This window comes from Arvicanthis niloticus, chromosome 3 (assembly GCF_011762505.2).
Source record: "Arvicanthis niloticus isolate mArvNil1 chromosome 3, mArvNil1.pat.X, whole genome shotgun sequence".
NCBI classification, from domain to species: Eukaryota; Metazoa; Chordata; class Mammalia; order Rodentia; family Muridae; genus Arvicanthis; species Arvicanthis niloticus.
Window position 1 is genome coordinate 123,101,791 of NC_047660.1, and position 23,006 is coordinate 123,124,796.

At 45.9% G+C, this 23,006-nt stretch overlaps 1 protein-coding gene and 1 pseudogene across 15 annotated transcripts in view; one reads left to right on the top strand and one right to left on the bottom strand.

The window, feature by feature from the left end:
- The window catches only part of Kiaa2012 (KIAA2012 ortholog), a 137,964-nt gene that overhangs the window by 77,913 nt on the left and 37,045 nt on the right, over window positions 1-23,006 (bottom strand). For 9 of the 15 annotated variants that reach the window (XM_076931842.1, XM_076931844.1, XM_076931843.1 and 6 more), the window contains exons 10-12: window positions 21,966-22,133; window positions 18,859-18,969; window positions 1,506-1,585 (exon numbers count right to left, since the gene is read on the bottom strand). In XM_076931842.1, coding sequence (XP_076787957.1) covers window positions 1,506-1,585; window positions 18,859-18,969; window positions 21,966-22,133 — 359 coding nt within the window. The remainder of the gene's footprint in view (window positions 1-1,505; window positions 1,586-18,858; window positions 18,970-21,965; window positions 22,134-23,006) is intronic. The other 6 variants (XM_076931845.1, XM_076931847.1, XM_076931852.1 and 3 more) reach the window with 2 other exon arrangements.
- LOC117705127 (large ribosomal subunit protein eL13 pseudogene) lies at window positions 11,078-13,220 on the top strand (annotated as a pseudogene).

The following is a 23,006-nucleotide window of genomic DNA, read 5'->3' on the forward strand; positions in this document are numbered from 1 at the left end:
CTGGTGGGGCTCCCTAGACTTTTCTTCATAAGGCTTCTCCTCTGGGGGTTCCTTTCAAAGGAAGGCAGGCTATGGTAACACCAACAAACCAAGAAGCTCAGAAGGGAACCCTTACTCCATTTTGCAAAGGAGGCATGAGGTAGTCCCAAAGTCTGTGAGCTTACCAAGGCCTTGCAGATGACCCAGGGTTGGAGCTTAAGACCCAAAGTTCAGTCTGACTGCAAAATTCATACTTTAGTCTATAGTTAATTTGTCATAGCTGGGTTGGTCTCTGAAGCCTCCTCCAGTAGAGCCATCTGTATGAGTTTGGATCATGTGGGGAGTACTGGGGTTATTTGCATGGCCTTTGGAGCTATGGGATTTCCAAAATATATTGTATTTTCTCAGTCATAGCTCTCTAATTATTATTACTATTGTTATTACTTAAGGTCTTCAGATCCTTTATGAAGAGTGTCTTCAATGGAGGCAAACAAGACACACACACAGTGTGTGCAGCAGCAGGAAGTTGGAGATAAGAGAGAAATGGAGAGCCTGCCCTTGAGGTTGTCAGACAGGGGAGGGACCTAAGAGTCCCCTGGAGCAGTGGTGTAGCATCTGCCTCAGGTATTCCCAGTCCCTGGATTCAGCTCTAGGGATTCCGCACTAGCTTCTCTTGACAGACTGAAGAGAAAGTCACCCTCAGAGCTTCAGTTAGAGGCCCACTTACCAGTAAGTCTGCACACAACCCTTGAAACATTAGATATTCCCAAGCCATCCAGATTAGCGCCTTCCTTCTTCATAATTATCCTAGCTGTGTGCATGTGTGTGGTGTATGTGTTCCTGTTGTGTGTGCATGTGTGGTGTAAGTGCTCATGGGTGTGCGCACATGGATGGAGGCCAGAGGTTGACATCTGGTGTCTTCCTTTATTGTTGTCCATGTTATTTGTTGAAACAGTCTCTCACTGAACCTGGAACTCATCCATTCAGCTGGGCTGGCTGCTCAATGAGCTCCAAGGATCTGCCTGTCTCCTGCTCACTTCCCACGGTGCCTCGATTACTGATGCGTGCCCTGGTATCTGTCAGGCTTTTTATGTGGAGTCTGGGGATCTGAACTCAGACCTCGCCTTCGTGGCAGACTATCAATGGAGCCATCTCCCAGCTCCTACCCTTGGTGACTTAAAACCAACAAGCAACAACAAACTCACTCACTATTTGCTCTCCTGATTGGAAGGAAAATGTGATCCTCTGGTTGTGGCTGCTGGTGACTATATTCTCATTCTCGTCCCAACTTTGCAGAAGTCTGGGAAAAGTCTGCTTTGCTTCTTCACACACACAACAGAATCCAAATTCCAAGCCTGAGAGTAAAGGAACCCGGCGATGGTACAGTTTACCTGCTCGTCTTACTGATGAGACAAATGAGGCCCAAGGAGGTGAAGAAGCTCACTCAGGGTCACCCAGCAAGTTAGGACAAGAACCCCAGACGAGTCTTGACTCCCAGTGCTGTGCTCACTCAGTCAATACTGTACCTGACTCTCTGCTGCTTGAGCCAAACATGAGGAGGTGTCATAAAGATTCCCATGAAGACTGGCTCTGGCTCCGGTGTTTGCTATGGTGAAAATCAGAGAGAAAGGGTGTCAAGGTGTCACATCTAGGTCTCATGAACTTTCATACAAACCATATCCATACGTGCTCGGCTCATGCGCATTAAAGGTTGTAAACGAGCACACACCTATGGCATTACCCGCTATCACCCATAGACTCTGGAGACATGTCTAAACACCTTGTTGAGTGGGGTTAAGCTTTATATTCAAATTTAGATGTGCTTGTTTTGATTGGTATTTAAAAGAACAAAAGTGGATTCTTTGCGCTATCAGAATTCAGATAAAGCTGAAATTAAAAAGGAAATATTGATGGGGCAAAACTGCTGATGCCGTTGAATATAAATTTTGTATGATCACACTTTGCTGGAATAGGAAAATGCTTCTGAAAGCTTCCAGGGAGAGATTAGAGATTTCCCCTGCTCCTCAGAGGTGGAGGGGATGCAACAGAGAAAGGCAACAGCCATTGTTCCTGTGGGGCATGATGACACCCTCCACATGAGGCAACGCAGCGTTCGCCTGTAATTTCTGTCACTGTCCCTGTGACAGCTTACCACAGCTGTGCAAGCTAAGACCCCAGAGGCACAACTGGCCATGCAACTGATGGAGACTGTACTTTTACAATTTACTTAATTTTAAAATGACATGTGTGTGTGTGCCAATGCTCACGGGTCTGTATCTGTGGATGCAGGTGTGCCCATGGAGGCCAGAGGAGTGTGTCAGACCCTTCTGGAGCTGGAGTTACAGGCAGGTGTGAACCACCTGATGTGGGTATTGGGAACTGAACTCAGGTCCTCCATAAGAGCAGCAAGTGCTCCCACAACCATTGAACAGTCTCCATCCCCTGCACCCTCCTCTTTGGTATTTTGAGATAGGGTCTCATGTAGCACAAGCTAGCCTCAAACTCTATGTGTAGCCAAGGATGACCTTGAATTCCTGATCCTCTTCCTTTTATCTCCCAAGTGATGGACTTATAGGAACTTGTCACCATTCCCAGCTTCCAACTGGTAATGTTTTGTGGAAGGATTGAATTTGTGGATTCAAACTCCACGGTGCTGTAAGACAGGGCGATGGCAATGTTCATGAGTAGATGTTCATTTAGGGGATGGAATTTAGCCGTGCGTTTGGCTCTGCTGATGTTGAGTTTCTTCCCCGAGACTTACTTATTCCTCCTCCTCTCAACACTCATCTGTGGCTCCTGAGGTGCCTGTAGCCACACGACAATCTGTATTCTCATCGTTTTTATTTTTATTTAAAGATCTATTTAATTGTTATGTGTACAATGTTCTGACTGCATGTATGCCTTTGTGTCAGAGGAGGGCATCAGATCCCATTACAGATGGTTGTGAGCCACCATGTAATTGAACTCAGGACCTCTGGAAGAGCAGCCAGTGCTCTAACCACTGAACCATCTCTCCAGTCCCTCATCATCATTTCTTTTTCTTTTCTTTTTTTTTTTTTTTTTGTTTCTTTTTTTTTTTTTTTTTTTTTTGTTTTTTGTTTTTTGTTTTTTGTTTTTCGAGACACGGTTTCTCTGTTTAGCCCTGGCTGTCCTGGAACTCACTCTGTAGACCAGGCTGGCCTCGAACTCAGAAATCCACCTGCCTCTGCCTCCCAAGTGCTGGGATTAAAGGCGTGAGTATCATTTCTGATTCTAAGACTGTATCTGTCTCTTACAGGCTCGTCTTTTTCTGTGTTTCCTCAGTTAGTGTTTTCTTCCTGATTTGTTTGAGAATGGTTACTGCATAAACTTAAAACACATCTTAAGTTTAAATCGAATGGGGGAACTGAGACTCTGAGAATGTGTTTCTGTAGCCTCAAGCCTACACCTTAAAATAGCGGGACCAGAAACCAGACCCCAGATGTCCTGAGCTGTGTCTTGTGCTTTCCTTCCACGCTACAACCGGACAGAGCCACCCAACAATTCTGTTGTGATGAGGTTCACTTCTCAGTGGCTTGGAAAGGACCCTGGATCTTTCAGAAATGAAATGTATAAATCCTGATGCATAAGGGAAGTTCTTGCAACAGCAGGAGAATGAGTCAGTCAGCCAGAGTTCAAGAAACGTAAACACAGCTTTAGATAGGAGACTGAAAAATCACTTAGGGCTTCTCATCTCTTGGGTCAAGACCTTGGTAATTTACTGAGGTCCATGCTGTCAAGGAGGGGCTGAGACTCCAGCTGCATTCCTGTGAGATAAAGCAATGGGTGTGTGTGTGTGGGGAGGGTGGGGGGAGGTGGTAAAACTCCCTTCTAGAGCAACAAGGGGAGATCCACCTCTTGTGCAACCCAGGTCATAGACTGTCAATGGAGGGGGTGGGGGTGTTCTTCCTGTTTCAGGAGCTGGTGTGCACAACCAAAGACCTCACACTACTTCAGCTCTACTTCCGGCTGCTTGAAATCGCACACAGCCTTTCTGTGATGAACATGTCTGCCACTATAGAGATAAACAGAAAACACAGTCCCTGGCTGCCCACCAGCAAGACTGAGCAGATTTTTCAAATGCTCCCATTAATCTAACCGCCGGCTTTTAGTGAGGAGATAGCGTTCCTCACTAGATAACCAGGCTATTCAGAGGTAACCCTGCCTAGACGGATTTCATCCTCAGCCCCTTCTGCCTTCTTCAAGTCATGGCGTTCTTCACCAAACACTCAGACACTGGAAGGTGGAGAGAGCATCTGATTTTAGCATGGAACTCGGCGCCTTTAGATTTCCTTCTATTTAAATCTGTGTTGATAATGTTTACTTCCCAAATTTCTGTTCTAAATAAAAATGAAATACAATTATATTTACTCCCACTGCTTCAGAGTGCTTATTTTCCGGAGTGGGAGAAACTCTGATGGGATCCCTTTGGGAGCAGAATAGAAACCCAACTCCAAAGAACCGCCTTATCAGGACAGGTGGGCCACCTGGCTCCTTCCTGCGTGCGTGCCTGTCTGGGCTTGGTAAACACTGGCTCTGCAGGCTCTGAAGTGGCCAAATGGTTACCAGGGCAGAAGCTGTTGGAGGTGCTGGCAGGAGCCTCTTGAAATCTGTTCAGGGCCTTTCTCCACACTCCATTTCTCAAGAGCACACCCTTTGATCACCAGACTGCTGTCATAGAATTTCCTTCCTATCCCAGAGGGTCATCGTCAGGCAGGTGATATATCTGCTGTTGCACAGACCCCAGAGTGCCTTTGCCTTCAACAGCTTTGTGCAGGGCCTCGTTGGCCCCAGCAGAAACAAGTAAGAGAAAGCCTCCTTGTCAGCCCTGGTACCTTCAAGGTTTTGTGTTTTGGTCATAAATGGAAAATGCAAATGCAAATTCCAGATTATTAAAAAAAAAAATTCTTCCCAGGGTAAACATAACTATAAAAGGAAGGAGACTGAGTGCAGCTGACCTTTCCTTAAAAATGTCTAAAAATATTTTATATGATGTGACTCAGAATGCTTATGACCTATGGAGTGGAATAATAAATTTCAAGTCTGTTTGTTGATTGCAGGAGACCAAGACCCAAGATGTCTGTTGGTGATGCCATTATCAGATTTTTAGGATAAGATTTAAGGCTTTGTTTATGCTACACATTTTCCTTTAAAAATTTTCTGGCTGGGAAGGAGGGTGAGATAGGCAAATTAAACAATTGCTAGGGACCTGAGAAGGCCTCCAGGCTAGAGATGTAGCCGAGGAAGTCCAGCTAAGGAGTCTGTCCAGAAACTTAGTTAGAATTTAAATATGGACATGCCTTGAAAGTGTGAGAGCAGTGTTTTTCTTCCAGTTTGGGATACCGGTCCTTTTATTTACGGATAGTTCTTAGACCTAGTCTCATGGGTCTAGCTTTTGGTTGAGGAATACACACTTCTTTCAAAAGTTCATAATTTTTGTTTTTATGGAGAAGTCCAAAGGCTCATGGCAGTTTATGATGCCTAAAATGGAATCCAAGCAGCACTATGGAATTTAAATTTCAATTGTGTGGCAATAAATATCAATGACTTACAAACCCTCTAGTGAAGATTCGTCCTAAGATTCATAAGCATGTTTTGGGATACTGTCTTTGCTTGCCCAGGATGGCCCATTTCTCACTTTCCCTTCCCCTCCCGCCATGTGCCCTGCCATCCAGGCATGACAAGTTGCTCGTACTTCTCCCGGTCTGCTATGTTCCCTAACACTCCTGAAGTCTCTTTCCCTCCATTTGGCTAGTTCCTACACATAGCCATAGAAACTCTGCTATGGGTTTTTCTCTTCCCTTCCAAAAGCAACAACCTCCATACATCATAATCTGTGCTCAGCTCAACTCAGTCATCTGCTGCTGTGGTCAGCTTTAAGGCATAGCTCTGTCTCTCAATTGCATTACTGTTCCTGGCATGGTATTTGTTGCTAGCAGATAGATGTTGGCTGAATGAATGAATGAGCAATTTCTTGGTGCCTTGCAAAACAACCTTACATATTATATATACCCTTTGTGGATCATGTTCCAATGGTAGTGCTTACATTGATTTTCAAGTGAGGAGCTGTGGGGAAAGCAACAGTGGCGATATCCTCAGACAGTATGTGGAAGGAGCAGGAAAGACAGAGACCAAGAGGACAAGGTACCCTCAAGGGCGGAGCACCCTGGAGCAATCTCTTGTTGCAGTCACACACACAGTCCAAAGGGCAATGGAACAGAAAGGGATAGTTACAGATTACTGGCTAATGAAAGTAAAAACTTTTAGTTACTGCAGCAAAAGAAAAGTTAATGTTTTAAACTTTATTGTAAGAGAAATTCCCTTCTCTTAATATCTGTGTGAGCCTTAGCATATAGTGTTAAGTTCTCTTCTCTGTGTGCCCTTGCCTTTGTGTCCAATGCTGTTGCTAGAACAACAGATCCAGGTTCTGAGAAGGACCATGCTAAGGGTTTCCTTGCACCCATGGGTGCTCTATTTACCTCTAGGTGAACATTTTAACAAGCTAGCTGTACCCACAGCCTGTTCCTGACTTTCAAAAAAAATATTATGCTTTTAAAAAAATGTCATTCAGTATGTCCCTGACCTGTTTTATTATACTTTTATTTTTTTTATTGCTGTTCAGTATGTCCCTGATTTTTAAGGATACTTTCAAAGAGTTGAAACTGACTTTCTGGTGTATAAATTACCCACAAAGCCCATCGACTATGTACTATTTTTAGAATCATATCTATTTAATCTAAAGTTTTTCAGTAAAACAAAGTTCTCAAACCCCCCCCCCAAAAAAAAAAAACGCATGACAGTTCTATAGACGCCTCTTAACAATAGATGCTGCACATTTTTCTTTGCAATCAGCTCAGGGAGCATCCCCTAGGCTCAGGGTAATGTTCTGTCTCCTTACAAACAAAGTATGTAGCCGGTGGAGTGTCAGGCACCAGAAAAGGTAAGAAGGTTTTCTTATGATCAGTGAGCAAATCAAGGAGTCAAGCAAAGCTCTCCTGCTCTGAAAACCAGAAGGGGAACTGTATGAGAACACAGGGAAAAATGAAAGAGAGGCCCCAGTGTTTGGCACATCTGTGACCACACTATTATTATTAGGACCATCACCACCAACCACCTTAATTATCTTCATCAATTCAGGACAGGGCTCCTATTTAAGAGCTGCTGAATCTGTCACTTCTATGTAAAGGTTAAGCAAAGGGACCCAGAAACTCCCCACCGAGGATGCTGGCCAAGAGATAGCTTAGGTGGGGCCAGCCTCCCAGTCAGCTTCCTGCTTTCAGAGCTTGCCATCACGAGGACATGACTGTGTCTTGTCTCCCATTTTCCAAGCCCTAGGAAATGCAATCCCTCCTACTCGGCTATGCCCCAGCTTCAGGCTGCTGCTTCCTCTTAATACAGCAGGTCCCTTACTCAGGATTCATTGCTGTCTCCCCCAGATGTACAAGACCACACATGGTTTCCTCTTCACCAAAGACTATTTTTAGGAGAAGAGCCTCTGTGTAATCATCCCTTCACCCTGGTCTGAAATGGGCAGCCATGTCTGTGGGTAGAGGAAGAGATACGAAGGTTTGCATCTCTCTCTGTGGGAGAAACAAACAGAAAAGGAATTTCAGGAGAGGCAGAATTGTTCTCCGGTTAAGACACAAGCTACACGGGGCAGTGGTGGTGCATGCCTTTAATCCCAGCACTTGGGAGGCAGAGGCAGATGGATTTCTGAGTTTGAGGCCAGCCTGGTCTACAGAGTGAGTTCCAGGTCAGCCAAGGCTATACAGGGTTGTGCAAGTTGAACTATGCCCACGGTAGGGGACAATGGTCACCTTATCATCATAGGGATTTCCTACTTACTGGTATATTTGGGGGGGACTTTGTATTTCTGGTGGTCTAGGCATGACATACGTATTCATGAGTTGAATAATACTGAGAAGTCCAGGTGACTTTTTAAAGAAAAAGCTGACTTTTCAGGGTTATTGGGCCCTTCCCCTTTATAATGGAGATTAGAATGGACAGATTCACGGACTGAAAAACAATAAAGAATTTTAACTAAGAGTATGAAAAACTTGGGAAAAAATCCATTTTCTTTACCCTAAAACTGGGGGAGGGGGGGGAATATAAGGTCAGTGAATGCCTGGATTTAAGCCATGTGATGAGTCGGATAGCTTTGAAACTCTGTGGATGCTTGTGGAGAGAAGGCTGGTCTGGGATTCAAAAGCCATTGAGGAGAAGGCTGATATTTATTTATTTGTTTGTTTTGTTTTGTTTTATTTTTCGAGACAGGGTTTCTCTGTGTAGCCCTGGCTGTCCTGGAACTCACTCTGTAGACCAGGCTGGCCTCAAACTCAGAAATCTGCCTGCCTCTGCCTCCCAAGTGCTGGGATTAAAGGCCTGCGCCACCACTGCCCGGTGAGAAGGCTGATTTTATTCAAGGTTTTAAAAGGTGAAGCCCTGCAGGACTCATGGTGCTGAAACTGCGAGCTCAGAGTCTTTGCTCAGCGAGAGCACTGGTCATGATGATGGAGGTGTGCAGTGAGGCTCTAGTGTGAGGTGACACCCTAGGCCCCAGTCTCCAGCCGCAGCCTCCAAACAAAGGCTGGCTGGGACCAGGGCAGACAAAAGGGATTCTGGCCCCAGAGACGGACATTTTCACAGATTTTTATTTCTGTTTTTTTTTCTAATCTGCTAGAGTCACCTGGGGTGAGAATTGTTGTGGCTGTCCTTGTTAGCCAAAATGAAAATGAGTTCACACAGTGCTGTCTATTTTCATGGCTGAAGAGGATAAGGATGACAAACCTGAGACTGAAGGGACAGAGGTGGGGAAGAGGGAGGAGAGGAGAGCAGGCAGGGGGAGGGGGCCAGTAATAAGGGGGAAAAAAATCACAGAGCAGCTTAGAAAATTTAAGCTTGAAGAGACATATCTTCCAGGTAAATTGCCCACCTAAACTCATTTCTAAATACCTTTCCCTTTAAAATTCATTAATCTATTAGTGACAATAAGTATATCAGAGTTTGCCAAAGAATGGACAGCACAGATCTGCGCAGAGGCAACCGTTCAGCCTCCTGTGCATCTGTGTGCAAGCGCACACAAGCAGTCACGGGCACGCCCAGAACCTAGGCTGAGAAAGCAAACCTGAAATCCACGGAGCCAATGGAGGAGGGAGGAAAAAGCCATAATTAGTGTTAATTGTTGACCCTCCAGTTCAAGAATAGATGCTCTGGAGAACGGAAAATGAGAGCAAGCATTAATTATTGAGTAGGGACCTCGGAGACAGACACTCTGGATTAAAAGGAGAGAGATAAATTGCATAATGAATGTTAATTTTCCCTCCTAGAATTGAGTGGTCCAGTGGTTGAACAGGGAAAAGGGGGCTAGAACAGTCCTGAAAGAGAAAACTCAGTGGGAGTGGGGGTGGGAAGGTGCAGGAAGGCTACACACACACACACACACACACACACACACACACACACACACACACACACACACTTTCTGTCATGCTCCTCACCCTGCTTCCTTTGTCTCCTGGTTCCTAAGAAATCTGCTCTCAGGACTGCTAGGAAGCCCAGACCTTTCTCTACAGTAAAAACCCCAGCCACACTGCATTTCCAGCAAGCACATGGCTGCTTGTTCTTAAACTGACAGGGTGGGGAGTTCGGGGGAGCGGGGAGGGGGATGTGATAGAAATAAGGAAGCCACAGAAACTGTGGTCCTGTGGGTGCAGCTGGGGGGTGGGGGTCGGCACATGTGGGCTCCAGGCCTTAATTGTTGTTTTATCTTAATTACAATATACCAGACATATGGCACCCCCACCCCACATTGGTAATTTCTTAACTGAAAGTAAAAACAGAAGAGAATAATTGTAGCCAATTTTGTGGACACTACAAACAGGCTTGTCTCTGGTTGCTCCGGTTTCATCCCCACATTTGGGTATCGACTCTGAGGGGAGCCTCTGCCCAGTGCCTTCTGTCCAGCTGCCCGTTGGCTGCCGTCTGGAGCCCTTTGCCTCTTCCCTATGGTTTCCTTATGAAAGTTGACACACACACACACACACATTGGGTTGAATGGTGTCCCTCCTCAAACATCTGTGATTCCTTGTCGTCTAAAAGAAAGCATTTCAGCTCTGGCTGGCACACAGACCTTCTCTGAGAGGGCCCTGGCTTACCTTTTAGCCCTAGCGCCATCCGTGGACCGGGTTCTCAGTCCACCCACACTGAGGCCACATGCTCTCTGTTTCCTTACCTCTCTTTGTCTCTGTTCATGGAAGCTCCCCAGCAGCACATCCCACTACTCTGTTTCCTCCTGTTTACTGATGTCTCAAGGGGCCATGCAAACGGAACCCCTCCATGTGCAAAATGCCCTTCCTAGACTCTTAGGCAAGAATCAGTAAACTCCTTCCATAGCAGCCCCGCGTCCTGTTGCTTGGGTCTGGATTCCTTCTGCCTTGCAGCAAAGCTGCTTATGAATCTGTTTTCTACCTGGGTTGTAAGGTCCCTACGCGGTAGCCACAGTGCTGGGTCCAGAGCCTGTGAGAACGGCAGTCTGCAGGAGTGGGACTGGGGATAAGGTCTCTACGCAGTAGCCACAGCGCTGGGTCCAGAGCCTGAGAGAACGCAGTCCGCAGGAGTGGGGCTTGGGAAGATGGAGGGCTCTGGAATGAGGTGGTGTGCCGGAGATACACATAAGAATGCAGACGTCAAGTGTGAGTCAAGCTGCAGTGAAGTTATCTGGTCATCTGTTCTTTATAACATATTGCTTTGTCATCCCATAGGATACGGTTTTCTTCCCTGGGGTTTAAACTATTTTGCTATCGCAGTCAAGTGCAAAGGTAAAGAAGAGAGGAAGAGAAAGCGAAGAAATGACTTAGAAGTCACACATATAATTTCCGACCACATTAAACACACAGCCGGAACTAGGGGCAAGGCATGCTGAGAAATACGATCATGAGTTAGGTGTCTACATGGCCAAATGACATTCAGAGCTGAGGAGTCTAATTAACAGTGGAGGACTGGACGTTTGGGACTAGTTGAACGCTCTGTGAGTATAGTCTCAACCAATATTTATGAGCATCTTCTGAAAGGGCTATCCGGGATGCTCGGAAGTAGATTAGAGGAACTAGCCTATGGGAATTTTAATTCTAAAAGAGAAAAGAAGAACAAGAGTCTAGAAAATCAAGGAAGTGAGGCAGATGTGGTATACATTTGTAATTCTAGTACTCAAGAGGCTGAGAATGAAAGAAAGATAGTGAGTTCAAGGCCAACTTGGGATATATAGCAAGGCCCTGCCTCAAAAACAAAACAACTAAACAGAAGGTGGGGGAGGGGCAACACGATGTAGTAAGAAGAACTTTGACTTAACAGGGTATAGGAGATTGCGGTCTAGATTTACCACACAGAATAATTATGTAACTGGAAAAAAAAATCACATATCTTTGGCTCCCAGTTCTCTTAATCTAAAATAAGAGGGTTTCAAACTATGCTTTTTCTTTTTTGGGTGGGAGTTACAGAAAGATGGAGCCATCTATCAGAAATCTCAAGAGGCCATTGCCAAAGAAAAGGAAGCAGCCAGGTGTGGTGGCTCAGGCCCATGATCCCAGCACTCAGGGAGTCGAGGTAGAAGGATCTGGTGTTCAGGGCCTGCTTTGTACTAAGAACCTGCTGAAAAAGAAAGATGGGAAAAAGAAAGAGAGAGAGAGAGAGAGAGAGAGAGAGAGAGAGAGAGAGAGAGAGAGAGAGAGAGAGAGAAAGGCAGGAGATACTTCAGTATCTGGAGGAACTTTCAATGCTGGTCACTGAGGGATGGTCAGTGCAGACTGTGGAGGCCTTACTTGTTTCTTGATAGCAAGAGAAAAGGATCCAGCTTCCTTCTGAAAACCTGGACAGACTGCTGTACAGCTGTCCCTTTTGAAGCCTTCGACACTGAGGAACATGAGACAAACTGGGTTTATTTAGTTCAGTGCCCACTGCAGCTGATGGGAATTCCTTGTGGTCTCTGTAGGAATTGCATATCAACTAGGGTTCACTGTACAGCAGAAACCACTTGGGTATTCTGGGAAGAAACAAAGTTGCAAACGGGCTGAAACTACCTGTGGTGGTCTGAACGAAAATGGTCCCCATAGACTCATAGGGAGCACCGTTATTGGAGTTGTGCCTGGTTGGATTGATGTGGCCTTGTTGGATTGATGTGGCCTGGTTGGATTGATGTGGCCTGGTTGGAGGGGCTTTGAGGTTTTAGAAGCAGAAGCCAGACCCAAAGGCTCTCTTTCTGCTTCCTGTAGATCTAAATGTAGAACTGTCAGCTACCTCTCCAGGACCTGCATGGCACCAATAATGATAATGGACTAAACTTCTGAACTGTAAACCAGCCCCCAATGAAAGATTTTCCTATATGAGTTGCCATGATCCACCTGGTGGTGTCCGCATGCGCCTTTAATCCCAGCACAATGAGGCAGAGGCAGGTGGATCTCTGAGTTTAAGGCCATCCTGGTCTACAGAGGGAGTTCCAGGACAGCCAGGGTTAGTTACATAGAGAAAACCTGTCTTGAAAAACTAAAACCGCCTTTCTGCTTGGCCGTTCTCCTGTATAGGAGGCAGCCATAGTGCACAGCCGAAATGGCATGATCTTGAAGCTCCACTTCCACAAGGATTGGCAGCAGCGAGTGGATACTTGGTTCAACCAGCTGGCAAGCAAGATCCGCAGACTCAAGGCTCTGCAAGAGAAAGCACTCGGCATGGCCCCTTGTCCTGCATCGGGTCCCATCAGGCCCATCGTGAGGTGCCCTACAGTTAGCTACCACACCAAGGTCCGAGCTGGCGGGGGCTTCAGCCTGGAGGAACTTAGGGTGGCTGGTATCCACAAGAAAATGGCTCGCACCATCGGCATCTCTGCGGACCCAAGGAGGCGAAACAAATCCACGGAATCACTGCAGGCCACCGTGCAGCGCCTGAAGGAGTACTGCTCCAAGCTCATCCTCTTCCCCAGGAAGCCTTCTGCTCCAAAGAAGGGAGACGGTTCTGCCGAAGATCTCAAATTGGCCACCCAGCTGACAGGACCCGTGATGCCCATCCGGAATGTGTACAAAAAGGAAAAGGCCAGAGTCATAACGGAAGAAGAGAAGAACTTCAAGGCTTTTGTCAGTCTCCTCCTGTCCCGTGCCAATGCCTGGCTCCTCTTTGGCATACGAGCAAAAAAGGTGAAGGGAGCCGCAGAGCAAGACGTTGAGAAGAAAAAGTAATGTGCAGTTGGGGAGCTGCAATAAATTTTCCAGAAAGAAAGAAAGAAAGAAAGAAAGAAAGAAAGAACCCAAAAAGACAAAAACAACAGAGTTGCCATGGTCATGATGTTGCCTCTTTACAACAATGAAACACTAAGACATTGCCTTTCAATATGTTGTGTTCGGGAGCTTGTTGCGCACTTAAGTAGCCCCAAAATTAGATGTCTCTGCTGCACTTCCACCCTCCAAATCTCAAGGGATCCAGGTTAACTGGCAAAGCACAACATGCATTCAATGTTATCTGGGAATGTAGTTTTCAGCCTTCTAGCTTCTACACTACAGGAATGTCGGAGACCCAACAACCATATCCTGCTATGTTTTCCTATATCCAGACTTTTGATCTGAGATCAGTAGAACTGATAACATCTGCCAACATTACTTCATACAGGTCATTAGCAAACCCTGATTGGGAAAGAGGAACAATGTGAATTATCACCACATGGGCCTCCTCCTTGCCGTCCTCTCCTCAGAGGTGAGTGGTCTGTGGGTTGTATGATTCAGAACCGAGGTTTTGAAGCAAGAAGTCAGACCCTAGTGAATGCTGTACATTCACCATATCTCGGGTTAGAGAGCAGAACCAGGCCCACTGAGGAAGCCCCTTGGGGACCAGGGTTATGTGGAAACAGACACTGAGGGGGTGGCACCCTAGAAACCGTCGGCTCATCATTTTTCAAAGGATGTTTCAAAAAATAATTTAGATTCATATAACACTTTGCTAAAAACCCAAAAGTCATTCAGCGATCACATGCTTCTACAACAGAAATTTGCTAAACTCTAGTCTACTTGTTCCCAGATATATTCGACCAAATTGGCCCTCGAAACCCTTCCCTTTTGTGGGCTGTCCATACCCTTCCCAGGCACTGGTGTCCCTTGGGACACGTGCTGGAGGACTGGATGTCAAACTAGCTCTCCTTTTTCTATGAAGCGGTTGAGGCTCAAAGGAGTGAAATTGTTTGTCCATGATCACCAAAGCCACAGGTGGTAAGAGCTGGTAAGACCCACGATTGTGTGGGCCTTTAACTCAGGGCCCTTTGTCTTTCCTCATGCAGTTACTGAAAGACTTTCCTTACATTTCCAGGCATCAGCTTTATGACAACAGACGCTGAGAGACAAGCTCCTCTAGGGAAACACACTCTGAGGCACACCCACCAACATGGAAAGACCCCTGCGCTCAACCCAGGCACAACACAGGAAGTGAGTTATCTGTTATTGCAACACAAATTATTCTCACACTAGTCAATTGAAGCAATAAAACTTTCTTATCTCTCACAAATTTGGGGTGGGAAGCTGGGAGTGACGTAGATCTGGGATTCTGCTAAGAGCCATTATAGTCTCAATGTCAGATAGGAGTTTGTAATCTAAAGGCCTAGCTGGGTGCTGGTCTAAAGACGGTGAGACCAAATCAAAGTAACAACAAAACTGCCTGCCTGGCACACACCTTTAATCCCAGTGGGTGGATGAAGAAGCAGGTGGATCTCTGAGTTCAAGGCCAGCCTGGCCTACAGAGTGAGTTCCAGGACAACCGGGGCTACACAGAGAAACCCTGTCTTCAAAACTAAACCAATCAACAAACTAAACCAAGGCAAAACAGACATGAAACCGTAGGCAAAATGCCTACGTATGCTGAAATTTGATCTCTGCTGTGCCAAGGAGCTAAAAAGTGTTGAGACCTTCCGAGGGTGTTTGGGTTTTGTCTTCAGAGAGTAATAGGGAGTACTGCTCTCCTAGGGTGGGTTGATTTTTGACGGAATGAAGGTATTCCCCCTCTCCTACTGCGGCAGTTCTTTTAAGAGTGGGTTCTTAGAATTCAGGTTACTAACTTGCATCGAGTTGTACTTTTCCTCTGTTTTAATGTCACTTCCCCACAGCACATGCTGGTGATGCTGATAATGCTGGTGATGCTGGTGATGCTGGTGATGCTGGTGATGCTGCTGCTGCTGGTGATGCTGCTGATGCTGATGATCTGGGATTCCTCAGTCTCTAGAACTATGATCCAGAATAGGTCTCTATTCTTTACAAACCACTCATTATCACATCTTCTGTTATGGGGACAGACAGTGGACTAAGACAGACCCTAATTCCAATACGCCTCACTCCTGTCTACATCAGTGTTGATTAGACATCAGCCTCCATGTCCTTTTGAAGTGAGATATGTCAAGTAATTTGTTCACATGCATTAAAACCACCACCCCAGAAAGTGTTGCCGGGGTTAGGACTCTGATTAAATGACAAAATGAAACAGCAAGAGTGAAACAAACCAAGGAGCAATAGAGAAGCACTTTGGGTTAAAATCCACTTAGGACAAGACTGAATGGTATTTAAGAACTCTGAAACAGATTGGAAATTCCAATTTAGGTGGAACCTGAAGTCCCAACCTCAGTGCTTGGCACAGCCATCTTTGAATATCTTTCGGTGTGAAGCTTGTGCATGGACGAGCTCCTGAGAGGAAATGTGTACTGCTGGCACCGGGGTGAGGAGGATAGTTGAGGATTTGCATCAGGAACAAGTGATTCAGACAGCATAGCCAATGCTTGACTTGGGCTTTCCCAACCAACTTTTCCCTTCGTAAGCCTTTGAATTCTGGGAATGTTGCAATAGCCCAGCATGAGTGAGAGGCTCAGATTCCTGCTCCAGCCTTCACATCCCCCCCCCCTTCTTCTAAAGGTTATATTCATCTCTCTCTGCTGCTTGAAAGAAAACTATCATGATCTAATTGCCTAAGAATTTATTTCCAAATAGTTGTTGACAGAGCCTTAAAGTTTCAGAAAGATCAGACAGATCATATTCCCTCTTTTACTTGAGTTTTTTTTAATATTAAAAAAAAAAAAAAAAACTAGCTATGCTCCCCAAAGAACTCTTCTGTGTGGCACCTGGGGTATTTAGTCAATCAACAGGCATTTCTTGGACATATGATAAAGAGAAGGGGTTCCCTAGGACTCATATATTAGGGATTCAAACTGAAAACACATGCAGATAGGTCCAAAATCACAAAGGTGGGGCTGAGAGAAAGGAAAGGGGTGAGATTACATCTAGGCAGTTGTCCAAAGGGAGGTAAAGTTATTCAGCAAAATGTCCTACAAAAGATGAACTTAGAGCTTGTCTAAATATTTGGGGGATGACTCAGGAAAAGGCCTGGAGAGAAAAGACTGGAAGTTGAATATTTGGGCCAGATTTTGAGGGTGGGAATCACTGGCACTGGGATGCATGGGAGATGATTCTGGAAGGGTTGTGGACATGGTGGCCATGTACACTGAGACTGGGATGTAGCCCAGTGGTGGACCGCTTGCCTAGTATGTGGGAGGCTCTGGGTTCCATTCCTAGCACCAAATTCAATATAAGTAAGTAAAATAAAATTTACAAGATGGATCTGAGAGTCTGTTATGGCAGAACAAGTCCTTTGCAAAGGGGAAAGGGGCTTTGAATATACTCTCTGTCAGATCAAACCTAAGATCAAAAGATCAGAACCCTAAAATCCACAAATGATTTTCAAAACAAAACAACAAAAATACCCTTCATGTATTCTGAAAAGATGGCTCAGCAGTAAAAGCACTGGCTGCCCTTCCAGAGGACCCGGACTCAAACTTGCCACCCACTCATTGCTCACAGGTCTCTGAAGCTCCAGTAACAGAGGATATGATGCAGCGCCTCTGTGGGCACTACATGCTCATGGTGCATAGATATGAATGCCGGCAAAACACACCCATACACATAAAATATAAATGGGTACAATTTCAAAAAATGCGCTTCCGTTAACGGGGCCTCTTAGAAAGGTTGACCTGTTTTTTGGATCATTGTGGGAAGATGTAAGATTTTCCCTCACTTTCTTTTTTTTTCTTTCTTTTTCCCCCTTCCTTTCTCCCTCTTGCTCTGCCCCCCCTTTTAAAATTTATTTATTATATATAAGTAAACTGCAGCTGTCTTCAGACATCAGGGCATCAGATCTCATTATGGATGGTTGTGAGCCACCATGTGGTTGCTGGGATTTGAACTCATGACTTCTGGAAAAGCAGTGCTCTTAACTGTTGAGCCATCTCTCCAACCCCCTTTCCTTACTTTCTAAGGCACCACTGAATCAACATCAAGACTGAAGATCAAGCAACTGTCCCAAGGGAAAGCCAGAGAGAAAATGCCTAGCTGGTTCCTTCAGCACAACGCATGTTTCTGAATTTGAGAAGCAAGTGGGATTGTGTGTGTCATCCTTGGGACTGGGAGAAGATGCGGGCAACTCTCCACTGATTTAGCCTAAGTTTTATTTCTTTTCTCTCTCTGAAATTTGGAGGGTGGGGGGTTTTCTGGGACTCAATGTCAGAACCTTGTGCTTACCGAGCACTCTATCCTGAGTCCGTTCCAGGCTCTGGACTCCTTTCGGTGAGCACTTGTATATGTTGGTAACTGTGATGGGTGCTGGAGACCATGAAGTGTCTGGAGCATTATATATATGACAAACGTAAACCTTCCTGTTTCTGCTACTTGCTTCTGCATCATTCAAAGAGAAACTACTTCTTCAGGAAGGGTAGGGACAAATGGGCGGCAGGTGACCATCCCATTTGCTTCCCTGCTGGCCCACCTGCTGTACCACAGAGTCCTTCCAACTGTCTCACTCTTGCTCCAACAGATTCAGACCCAAGATACTTAAAAATCTATCTTCTGGTGTAACCCAAATGGTGATGGAAGCTCTTGGATGCTGGATTTAGAAGCAAATGTATCACATTCCCCAGAAATCTCTATAGTGGGTGGAACTTACAGCAATAGATGCAAGCCATAACATTCAGTCAAGGGATGTCTCTTTCCCTCTCCCTCTCCCTCTCCCCCTGCACCCCTCTGTATATCTTGTCATTTTGGGTGAGGAAACATGGACACAGGAAACATCATCAGTCTACACAGAGGACAAGCCAGGGCTATGGCAATCTGGCCCCGAATCCAGGTCCTCCTCATTAAGCCACTTGTGACATAACCAATTCGTGCGGCTTTTAATCTTCCCCATCAAGGGGCTTGCTGGCTGCATAGCTCGCGCAAGCCCATCCTGATGGGTTCTGGGTGGTTGACGCTCATCACCCTCTGACTTCAATTCTTTTTTCCTTTGCAAAATGGCTACTGTCCAGAGCCAGCAGCTCTTTTCCAAAAAACGTTCCCGTGCCAAAAGGGGTTTTGGAAACTGCCTTGCTGTCTGTCTGTCAGGAGCCAGGTGACTCATAGCAGTGAACCAACTCACATAACAAGGATGCCTGATTGGATTACCAATTAGCTACCTCCACCTCAGGAGTGTGGTTGGAAAGAAGAGAAAAGGCAGTGTTTAGTTTGGGCAAATACCAAAAGAGCTTTATCATCCTGATCAAGGCACCGGCCTGGCACACTAGATCTCTTCCAGGCTATTCCTTTGCAACTCCTGTCTCCAAATGTTGCGGCAAGAGGGAACTTGTTCCTCATACATAGGGTTATTGTGTCTGGACCACAGAGGAACCTCTGTGTCAGGGAGCGGGAAAACCTGGCCGTTTCATGTCTGTTTTTAATGATGTCTCTGCCGCTGCTGAGAACCTTTGGTAACTGAAGGTAAAGCCTCCCCCTCTGAAAATGAGTCTGACTCGGAGTGTCACCTTACCTTGTCCCAGTGGAAGCGCCTCTGCTCCCATGAGCCCTGGGAGGGTCAGGCAGACGGTTTCACCATCTGGACTCAGCAAGAAGTGTTTCGGTGTAGGATCTCTGGAGTCTTCTTGAAAGTAAGCACATGCAGGGGCAGCGGCATTAGCCCCAGTGCAGGTGAGGGAGGCTGAGCCTGGATGTGTCCCCCTAAGCCCAGGTGGGCACTGGAGTGGATATGCTGGTGTGCTGTGCGCTTGCCAGAGATCAAAGGCACTTGGCAGAGAGGGCTCTATTGTCCATGCCTTGTCCTGGGGGGGGGGGGTGTTCAGGATGAGTTGGAGAAAGAGGGCCTTCCATGAGTTTACACCATACAAGATGGCAGCTCTGGGCATTTTGAAGGTGAGGCTAAGCCAGTGGGGGCGGGGGTGTGTGTCTATTTCCAGTTAAGTGAAATCTAGTCCCTGGGTACAGGATTTGCTGACTCCTGCCTTTGCTTTTTTTTTTGGGCCGATGCCTTTGTGAGGTATTCCGTGTGAAGGAAGTTGTCTGTCCCTTGGTTACTCGCAAAAACTCAAGATGTTTATGTAAACTTACAATGAAAGAAAACAGCTTTGTCTTCTCTGCTGTCTGTCTCAACACAGAACACGCCTGTGGCCAGCTGTGTGGAGGCTCTCCTCACACCAAGACACACCTGTAGCCAACAGCAGTGGGGCCTCCTGTACTTCTGCTCAGTGCTGACATGGCTACCTGGAGTCCACGTGTCAGATTCCTCAGGTTAGAGGCTCGGATCCCCAGGGCAGCTGTGGGCTATAAGACCCCACTGTGGCCTGTGCTTCTGACACACTGGTTATAAAGTGGGGTCCCATGAGTCTCTCCTTGATACTTTCTTAGGACTCTCACAAAGCTTGCTCACAGACACTTTGAGTTTATAAGGAACTAGTGTGTTATAAGGACCACGGCCCGACAGCCACGTGACAAGATGCACAGGGTGGGGACTGGGACCCACTGAGCCCTCTCTGAGCACATGTGACTTCATTAGCATAAATTCATCAATATCAAAGGGGATCCCCATGAGTAAGAAGAGACACTTCTATCTGGAAATGCCATGGGGTTTTAGGTCTGGGACAGAAACGAGGGACAGAGGCTTGAACGTAGCTCATATTATATTACTCTTCCATTTCCTGTTTTCAAGGCAAAGGGGCCCTAGTAAGGCAGGCCTCCAGCTGGAGTGGATGCTGAGGACCATATACACAATTCACTTACAAACATAAATATACACAGAGATGCTTTCACATGTGCATATATGTGCATACTCTAAAAGACTAACATACACAGCCTCATACATGTAGGCATGCAAATATATATATATATATATATATATATATATATATATATATGTGTGTGTGTGTGTGTGTGTGTGTGTGTGTGTGTGTGTGTGTGTCACATACAAACAATGGCCCACATGCAGGGAAACATTCATTCTGTCACAGGCTTGAATTCATTTTAGACATGTGCTAAGGCATGCTTAGACACATACAGGTATGTATTATGTACACAGCACACGTGTCCTTATGCAGACAGATAAGCGTACATATACCATGAGCATATACTTTGAGATCCATGTGCATACATATACCCTCTTGCACACATGCACACACCCTCAGTATATACACTTGAGACTTCCTGTCTCAGTCCTGGCTGAGCTATTCTAGTCTAATCATATTCTCCCCTTATGGAGTGACCCAAGACTGTGTGTGTATGTGTGTTATTATTTGTCTGGGGCTATTGACCTCCAGGATGGCCCTTGTTGATGAAGGGACACTAGTCAAACTTGGGTCCTTTGCATCATGTGTAGAAGGATGAAGCTGAGAGTAAAAGCTCAAAGACATTGGGACAGAAAAGGAGTGGGAAGGAAGGGATTTTGACTACCTCAGCCCTAGACAGAGAAGCTGCAAACATGGAACCGAGTTATTGACTTAAATATTTAATTTATGCTTACAAGAATTCAGCCATACACGCTTTGGGGACAGAATGAGAGATGGAAAGGGAGAGAGCTGGGGGCTGGGGAGGGGGGTGGGGAGTGATTGATTTAAGTAGCAGCAGTCTGTTTCCAAGTAGCATGAAAGGAAAGGCGTCTAACTGCTGTCTCCTGAGGCTCTCTGGTGCCCTGTTCTCTCAGTAGGAGTTGTTCTGTGAACAGAGATGCCTCTTGCTTTGCATAACCTGTCTCTTCCACACTTGCTAGCTCCTTCATGTGGTGCTCCCCAGAGGAGGAAGTGGCTCAGGGCTCTAACAGAGGAGGAACAGTGAATGGGTTGCATTTTAAAACTATATTAAGATTTATTATTTACTATTTTTAATTTTATGTGTATGAGTGTTTGTATGTATGAATATTTGCATATGCACGATGTACATGCCCAGGGAGGCCAGAAGAGGGCGTCAGATTCCTCGGAAGTGGAGACAGTTGTGAGCCAACTTGTGCTGGGAACAGAACCAGGAGTCCTCGGAAAGAGCAAAGGCAGCTAACTGCTGAGCCAGCTCTCCAGTCGCCAGCTGCACTTCTTTGACAACGGCCTGTCAGTTTCCAGCATAGCACCTTCCTTGAGATTCTCAACAACTTTTGCCTTCTGAACTGCCTATAGTTCAGAGTCCTTGTGTCAGCTGCTACTGCACCGTGCTCGCAAGTGTTTCCATTTTGCCTGCCAGTGTGTCTGTGGGGCTCAGTTACAGAGGGCATGGCTTGCCCTGCTCCATCTCCAATAGGAATGCAGCATCTTGTTCCTCCTGTGAACAGGCCTCAGTTCTCTCCTGGGCTAACTTTATCTACTGCAAGGTCTCATGGTTCCTGTGCCCAGGGAGGGTTCAGTCTTGGAGTAGTGTTAAGTACGATGTGCACCCTAAGAGTTCAGGTTGCTGGAAGGAGGGAACAGCTGTTGGTGTGTATTGGTGCAGCAAACCTTCAGGGGATGGCTGAACATTGATTTCACTAATATAGTTGGAAATACCACCATTTCCCCTTTTCAGTGGGGAGCTAGCTCATGGCTGCTTGGCAGCCCTGCACTGGAGCCACAGAAAAGCCAATAGGGCAGACAACAGGGTGGAGTTTCTATGCACTAGAATGATTACCTGGTCCTACTGGTGGTGCCCTCTCATTTGGGCAACCCGTGGGACTATTGAAGTCTGATGTCCTGGTTCTGTCCATGTCTCTCTGGATCTCTGGACTTTTCTTTCCTTCAATCGGGGGTAGGAGACCCAGGGGTTGAGTCACACTCTGGGCCAGTATATCACCATCGTCTAAAGCAAAATGGAAAAAAAAAAAAATCATGAATGGAAAAACCTTTGAATCAGGAAGATCAGAGTGTATCTTTTTCTGGCTTGGTTGATAGCTACTGGTGTTAGGCATGATGGCTTGATTAGTTTTTAGCTTTGTTCTTTCCCAGACCTGCTAAGAAGTAAGGAGTGACATTGCTCTTGGCTAGAACAGGGTCTTTCCTTTGAGGAACTGCCCAGAGTGGGGAGGAATGGAGAAAGGACAGCTGTTCCTGTCATAGATGGGACCCAGAGATGGGAACAGGACTGAGGGGCTGTAAACCCTCAGGGTGAAGGCTTTGGGGACTTTGATTATGATAAAGTTTCTTTTCCTTTGAGACAGTATTATGCAGCATGGTCTGGCATCCAAGCCTGGTCTCTCTGCCTCAGTCTCCCAAATGCTAGAATCACAGGCCTATGCTATCACACCCAGCTAGATACAGATTTCTGATAAAGCACTTGTTTGTTTTAGACAAAGCCAGTGATCACATTTCCTTCTCAAGGTACACAAGGTATAAGATACGGCTATGTATTGATTCCAGGATAGACTGTGGACACACATATTCTCAGATGCTTAAGTTCCTTATATAAAATGGCATAGTATTTACTTCTAGCCACATGCATTCCCTTGTATAGTTGTTTCTAGGTTCCTTATAATAGCGGATACAATGTAAATGCTATGCAAATAATTGTATATTGTTAGGGGAAAGTAGCCCCCAAAGAGGGGTGTTAGTACAGTTGATTTTTCCCCCCAAATACTTTTGATTTGTAGGTAGTTGAATCTGTGAATGTAGAGTGAGCACTTTGGAAAAGAGGGTCAACTATACCACCCTCCAGATGGTAGACAGAGGACCGTAG